This window comes from Propithecus coquereli, unplaced genomic scaffold (genome assembly GCF_000956105.1).
Source record: "Propithecus coquereli isolate 6110/MARCELLA unplaced genomic scaffold, Pcoq_1.0 Scaffold213, whole genome shotgun sequence".
NCBI lineage: Eukaryota > Metazoa > Chordata > Mammalia > Primates > Indriidae > Propithecus > Propithecus coquereli.
In genome coordinates this window covers 2463714-2471510 of record NW_012146412.1, presented here as the reverse complement: position 1 = coordinate 2471510, position 7797 = coordinate 2463714, and the positions used below count along the sequence as shown (strand labels likewise).

Here is a 7797-nt window from a genome sequence, read left to right as displayed (position 1 = left end):
CCGGGCAGCCCGGCGGGCGCGACCTCTCCGGGCCGTGACGAGCGGGGTGGAGCCCGCAGCCGCCGCCGCCGCCGCGAGGGGAACGATGCCCAGGCCCGGCCGCACCCCGGGCCCGGCCCCGGCCGCCCGCGGGCCCACGGGCTGGCGGCGGGAGTGAGCGGGAGCCGGCGGGCGAGGAGCCGCCGCCTGGCCTGCGATGTCACCATTGTTCAGCTGGGTGGCCAAGGTAGGCGACGTCGGGGCAGCGTCGGGCCGGCGCCCGTTACCGGAGCGGGCCGCCCTGCGGAGCCCGCGGCGTGGTGGGCGCGGTTCTGGGGACGTGTGTAACCGTCGGGCCGGGGGTGGCGGGAGGCGTCCCGCAGCCCGGGGACCGCCCCGCAGCCCGGGGACCGCCGGCGCGGGCCCGGTCTTCTCCCCGGGACCTCTCATTCATTAATCTTTAATCCGGGTCGGGAGAACCGGCAAGGTGGCGTCGTGCCCATTTCACAGGTGGGGAGACTGAGGCTTGACAGCGAGACCCAGGAGTCCGCGCCTTGCGGGCAGCTTCTCCGGCCCCCGCTGCCCCACGCCCCGTGCAGTCCCCGCTGGCTGTTTCCCAGGCGGCGGCGCCGCGTGTGTCATCCTCCGCGATACAGATTTGCACTGGGTTGTCTGGGACAGGTCGCTGAGGATGCCAGAAGGCTGAGCTTGGTGCTCACGGAGGGTGTCTGTCTTTGGTTCCTAATCCCCTGGTTTCAAAGGGCACGTTCTGAGGTCTGAGTTTTAAATGTAAGTTTTAATCTGTTTCTATAAAGTTTTATTTTCAGGACTTGAGCGCTGTCTGAGTAACTCGAGTGTTAACAAATCCAGACCAGTTCCCCAAGAATGAAAGGATGGGGTAGGTCTAGAGTTCCCAAGCAGCTCGAGAACACAGTGATAGAATTCTTTCCGTACTCCCGGTAGTACCAGGTGTTTGAGTGTTTGGGATGACACTGGCCGGTCATTAGAGCATCTTACTGCCACCCCAGGACTCACTCCCTTTGCCGGCCCCTCAGCGGGGCTTGCTTCCTGTGTATAGCAGGTTGGGTAACAAATTCATATGGAGAGAACCCGTTAGTTAGCCATTCTGTGACCCTTTACAAATAATTAGGCGGTTGTTACGGCTCTAGTTATGATGCAACGCTTTTAGAGCATTATTTTTTAATTACATTTTTATGAATACCTGTTTGTTAGCAGGTATGGCTTTGCCTATAATCTAAGTGATAATAAAATGCAGACACTGGCCAGGCGTCATAGCTCACCCGTATAATCCTAGCACTTTGGGAGGCCGAGGCGGGAGGATTCCTTGAGGCCAGGAGTTTGAGACCAGCCTGAGCAAAAGCAAGCCCCTGTCTCTACAAAAAATAGAAAAGTTATATGTGCCTGTAGTACCTACTACTTGAGAGGCTGAGGCAGGAGGATCGCTTGAGTCCAAGAGTTTGAGGTTTCAGGGAGCTGTGATGACGCCACTGCAGTCTTCCTGGGGCAACAGAGCGAGACTCTGTCTCAAAAAAAAAAAAAAAAAAATGGAGACACAGAACTAGATAACACTAGTTATTAGATAGGCACTGGATAATAACATTCCAACCCTGAATAGGAAACACAGCTGGTGGTGAAATGAGATGACTTTCAAAAAAGTTTTGAGTCATCATAAAGTAGTTTCGTACTGAAGAAAAGTTGGTAATGCCCACATTTTCTGGTTTGAAATAATAGCTAATTAGCTTTTGTAAATAATGGTAAATTTAAAAAATGTTACGTACTTTAAAAAGTAATTCAGTGTATTTTGTATGATTATATTTTACCTATCCTATTTTGAGTCTACTTTTATATTGTTATACTTTTGTAGGGCCAAAGGGAGAAAAAAACCAAATTGGGACTCGAGTTGTTTTATTCCAAAATCAACAAGTAAATTTTTAAAAAACTTTAAAAAACTTACTGCTGGTACTGTTCTTAAGTGTTATCTACTTTTCCAGAACATATTTAGTAAGACTCCATTCACTATAGGAGTGAAATGGACTTTTTTTCCTTTGGTACGGGGGACAGTGAAGATACCAAACCAAACCCTTATTTCAGAAAACATTAAGGACCTTTACGAGGATCGTCAGCCTTCACCAAGTGACAATACTTTGGAAAAATTCATATAAATGAACTGTATGTTGATAGCTTGATTTTAGATTCTGAATCTAATTCCAAAATTGTTATTTAAATTACAGGGCAACAACACCAAAAAACTATTAAATGTTTTAGGAACAAATTTGTCTATACCTGTCAGCATAATTTTAAAAAATGTGCTTATTTTATATTTCATTTCCAATTGGTGGTGCAGCCATTATTAATTATATCCTGAAATTGAATGATTTTTATAGGCTATGTTATTTTGTGAGAGATTTTAGAATATGAAATTACTCTTTAAAAATTCATTTTTTGGAGTTATAGATTGTGAGGGACATTCTGTGGAACTTACGTGGTTTATGGTGGCAGGTCATTAACATACTTTACAAACGTTCTAAAGGCAGAAACAAAAGGCATAAATAATGCATATGATATGCATAATCCCAAAGTTGTCATATTTAATTTTAGAATACCCCTTCAAGAACACACAAATGCACATGGACACACACCTCACACAAACATTTGCATATTTAGTTATTCAGCTGACTTTTCCATTTTGACAGTTGCTACTACAGCTCAACACCTGGTAGGGGAGGAGAAGGGGAGTGGGAGCCGGTTGATTCAGATGGGTGCCTGAGTATGAATTTGTTTTTCTTGGGTGATGCATTAATATTGAATGTATAGAGTGAGCAATTTCATGATTTAGAAATAAAGCCAAAACAGGGAAGAGTTTTGTTTTAAAGAGATTATCTGCCTAAAAGAAAGAAAAAAAATAAGATGCAGTTTTTTTGTTTCTTTTTTTAATTGAATGTGATCTGGAACATTAGGGCAGGTGTGCGATGCATCACATATGGGGCTGGGCTTTGTAGAAGTGTGATTTCTTGATTGATTTTTCACCGGGGACACTTGATTTTTTTTACATAGATTCTAAATAAAAATGGACATCTCAAGCTTTGTGATTTTCATTCTGCACCCATAGATGTCCCCAACAACTGTGTATATCTGCTGATTGTTTCTATGCCTCCATGGATCTGTTAGTGAAAACTAACTGCAGCAGAACTGCCAGGCAACTTTCAGAATTTGCTTGGATTTGCACCTGTCTGTAAAGATTGTGGCTAAGATTATTGCTGGTACTTCAAACTCGTGGATTTTCAATATATTTATGTCAGTTTATCAGATAAAATGGAAAATGGGACCTAAATATAGCCAGATTTCCTTTGCTTTAAATCCAAGTACAGTTTCATATTGTTTATGCTGTGTATTAAGTTATTTTCCAGTGCTCGTGTATTTAGTCATCAGGTATTTATTAGGTACCTTCTGTGTACATGGCACTGTTTATGTCCTGGAGGAGTCAGTTCACTTTGCACAATAGCTTTATCCTTACAGGGGTCCCCGACCTATGGTGAGTTGTATAATTATTTCATTATATATTACAGTGTAATAATAATGGAAATAAAGTACACAATAAATGTGTGCTGGAACCATCTTGAAACCATCCTCCCCTCCCCCCATATGTGGAACAATTGTCTTCCATGAAAACGGTCCCTGGTACCAAAAAGATTCGGGACCACTGCTCTAAAAAGTATACACACTGAAGATTTGTAGGCTAAATATTTAAAAATGCATTAGGAAAGGAATCCTTTTATAATGTGGGTAACTGATGACTAGTTAACATTTCATGTAAAACCAGTTTTTCCATATTTTGGCATTGCTTAAAACATAGGTTTATAGCCATCATTTATTCAATAAGTCATTTAACAAATGTGTTCAATACAGATACTTATGGAGCACCAACTGTATGCCAGGTGCTGGGGATTTAGCAATGAACAGGCAGAACAGGTCCCTGTTTTTATGGAATTCTAGAGCGGGGAGACAGCAAAGCAGCAAGCAAATAGGTAAACAAGGTAATTTCAGATGTGGTCGTGCTAGAAGAGAAGTCAACTAGGGGCTGGGGAGGTGAGGGTGGCATTTCATGTGAGTAGTGGGGCGGCACTCAGCATGCCCCAGGCAGGCCACAGGGAGAAGGCAGGTGTGGCTGGAGGGCCATGAGCTAGGTGCAGAGGCATGGGCCCCACGTTGGGTGGGGTAACAGGGGCCAGGCTGGTTCTGGCTCTGTAGGCTCAGTATAGGTTTCGTGTTTGCTTTTAAGTACAGTTGGAAGCCATTAGAGGATGTGAAAGAGAGGAGTGATGTTAGCTGACTTAGATTTTGGATGGAAGCAGAGGGACCACTTTGGGGGCTGTTGGGATTCAGGAGGGAGGTGATGGTGGTAGCTTGGACTTTGGTAGTAAGGGAGGAACACCAGTGGGTACATCATTGTTATTTATCTTCTGAAATGATGTGACCCAGTGGCTTTGCTATCTTGTTTGAGAGTGGTACAAATGACCAAATAACTGTTAAATAATTGCTTCTTATATGTTGAGTACAAGTGCTACTTGTCCTTTGATCGGCTGTTTCTAAGCACAACTTTTGGGCACCGTCCTGTCCTGACTCTGGGCTTATTTATTTACCTTTGAGGTTTCCTGGAGACTGGACCAGTCCACCTTGGGTGCCTCTGGCCAGTTGGACATGCCCTTCTGTTTACCAGCACACAGCACAGCAGCCTTCCTGTGAAGTGTGAATCTGACTACAGCAGGTATTTAGGCAACAGTTCTTGCTTGAAGTCAGTCCAGTGTTGGTTTGTCCTTGAGATGTGTCCTAGGTTAATGCGATGGGTTATTTTTTAAAAAATAAAACATTTTTTTTCTTTGATGGACTCCTATGACATTTAACTAGTGGATGTTTGAGTTTAATATTGTCTTAGTCAAATCATTCCTTGAATTTGAAAAATTTGCTGCCTCTGCTAAGCAGAGCTGGTATAACCCCAACTAAGATTTCAGCAGAGTTCCTGTGGAGTGTTCCTTTTTAATCTGGTAGTGGTAGCAGTCTGTGTTTGGGCTTTGGGCGCTCGAGTTGCTTAGAGTGCCAGTAACTTGGGCACAGGTTGGTTTTACTGAGAGAGAATGAAGGAGAGCAGGGATAGAAATCCCACCTAATCCACACTAGAACACGGGCCCAGAACAGATGTCATAGTAAGAAAAAAGCTAATTAAAATATGGTTTATTCCTTAGACAAATTTCCTGAAATGGTCTTAGCCTATGTGTGTCTGTCCTGTTCCAAACCCTTGTCATCCTTCACCCCTTTCTGAAGCATCTCTGATTAATCATTCATTCATTGGATGAATGTCTAAGCAGGGCAGAGAATAACAGGAAGGGCAGGGTGTGCCAGGCAGTTGGAGTAACTGTACAAAGGCCTGGGGGCACACTGGAAGAACTGTATTCAGCCTTGGTAAGGCTGGAGGGAGATTTTGCTGTAGGGAGTAGCAGAGATGAGTAGGGACCAGGATGCACATGGCATACACACCTTTTCGGAGGAGCTGGCATTTTCTCCTGGGGCAGTGAGGCCCCATTAGGGACCAAAGGTGATCTTTCCCCAACTCTTTTTTTTTTTTTTTTTTTTTTTTTAAGACAGAGTCTCACTGTGTTGCCCAGGTTAGAGTGCCGTGGCGTCAGCCTAGCTCACAGCAACCTCAAACTCCTGGGCTCAAGCGATCCTCCTGCCTCAGCCTCCCGAGTAGCTGGGACTACAGGCATGCGCCACCATGCCCGGCTAATTTTTTCTATATATTTTTAGTTGTCCGATTAATTTCTTTCTATTTTTAGTAGAGACGAGGTCTCACTCTTGCTCAGGCTGGTTTCGAACTCCTGAGCTCAAATGATCGGCCCGCCTCGGCCTCCCAGAGTGCTAGGATTACAGGCGTGAGCCACCGCGCCCGGCCGCAAGTTCTTGATGTATGTGTTTTCTGTTACGCCTATCATTGGACATCGAGTTCATATTATTTAGAATAAATGTCATGATTTTAGATTAGTCACTTGCATCTTTTGGGAGGATAACAGTAGGATTCATGTCCCATGAAATAAAACTTAAAAAATAATCAACAATGGTTTTGAAATTGGATATCTAGGGGATAGGAGTGGAAGGAAAAATTTGCACTGCATACATACTCTTGCATCTTTTAAAAAATTTGAACTTTTTACATATTAACTAGTTTAGCAAATTAAATAACACTTGAGCCTTTCTTCTTTTTTTTTTTCTGGTGTATTTAACTTTGCCCCAAATACCATTAGGATATTATAATAGACAGGAATCAGATTATTATTTGGAAAATAGACCCAATTTGTCCCCCTTTCTTCCTTTTTTTTTTTTTTTTAAATAGACTTTATTTTTTAGAGCAGTTTTAGAATCGCAACAAAACTGAGAGGAGGGTACAGAGATATCCCGCACCCCTACACATGCACAGCCTCCGCCATATCAACATGCCCCACCAGAGTGGCACATTTGTTACAGTTGGTGAACCTACAGACACATCATTATCACCCAAAGTCCACAGTTTACATCAAGGCTCTCTTGGTGGTGTACATTCTGTGGGTTTGGACAAATGTATAATGACACGTATCCACCATTATAATATTACATAGAGTAGTTTCACTGCTCTATAAATCTTCTGTGCTCTGTTTATTCATCCCTCCCTCCCTCCCTCCTTCCTTCTTTCCTTTGCCTGAACCCTTGGCAACCTACTGATCTTACTACTGTCTATAGTTTTGCTATACACAGTATAGACTCTAGAGAATGTCATATGGTTGGAATCATACGGTGTATATATAGCCTTTTCTCAGTGGCTGCTTTTACTTAATATATGCATTTAAATTTCCTCTTTGTTTTTTTTGTGGCTTGATATTGCATTTCTTTTTAGTGCTGAATAATATCCATTATCTGGATGTACCACAGTTTATCCATTCACCTACAGAAGGACATCTTCATTGCTTCCAAGTTTTGGTAATTATGAATACAGCTACTACCAACATCCGTGTGTAGGTTTTTGTGTAGACATGTTTTGAGCTCCTTTGGATAGATACCAAGGGGTACGATTGTTAGATTGTATGGTAAGAGTATGTTTAGTTTTCTGAGAAACTGCCAACTGTTTTTCAAAGCCCCTGTACCATTTTGCATTCCTGCCAGCAATGAGTGTGAATTCTTGTTGCTTCACATCCTCACCAGCATTTGAAGTTGTAATTTTCTGGACTTTGGTTATTCTAAGAGGTGTGCAGTGGTATCTCATGGTTGCTTTAATTTACATTTCCCTAGTGACATACGGAGCCCCTGCCCTTTCTTTTGATGAACTTTTAAGGAGTAGAAATAATATATTAGTCCTTTTGAATTCTGTTCTCATGCACAGTGGTATTCGAGAAATCTGTAAAACCTGTAGAAAAACAAAACTTTATTTGGTTATATTTGTGAATCTAACTTAGATATCTCTGATTTCCATTTTTTAATTTCTGTTTATGATTTTGTTATTGGAAGAGGGATGAACAAGCACCGTATGCTGTTTTGTTACATTTATATGAAAGATGGGATAGAAAAAGAATTTTCTTCATTTTCATGCACTTTGGTTCTTTTTCTGTGAATTAATTTTGTATCTGTCTTGTTATAATGGGATTAGACTCGCAGGCTCTGTTCACTTTGGTTGAACTTGGCTAAGTTAACTTTGCTGAGCTCATTTTCTCATCTCTAAAACCAACTTCATATATTTGTTCTGTATGTATCTCTTAACAATTTTTTTTTTTTTTT

At 42.5% G+C, this 7797-nt stretch overlaps 1 protein-coding gene across 5 annotated transcripts in view; it reads left to right on the top strand.

Annotated features, from left to right (window-relative positions):
- TBC1D1 (TBC1 (tre-2/USP6, BUB2, cdc16) domain family, member 1) overlaps positions 1–7797 on the top strand; it is a 214635-nt gene that overhangs the window by 75368 nt on the left and 131470 nt on the right. Inside the window, exon 1 of one of the 5 annotated variants that reach the window (XM_012644495.1) lies at positions 155–226. The exons of the other annotated variants lie outside the window; for them this stretch is intronic. Within the exon in view, the coding sequence (XP_012499949.1) occupies positions 197–226 (30 nt within the window). The 5' untranslated portion in view covers positions 155–196. Of the gene's footprint in view, positions 1–154; positions 227–7797 lie in introns of those variants that run through there. 5 annotated transcript variants of the gene reach the window in all.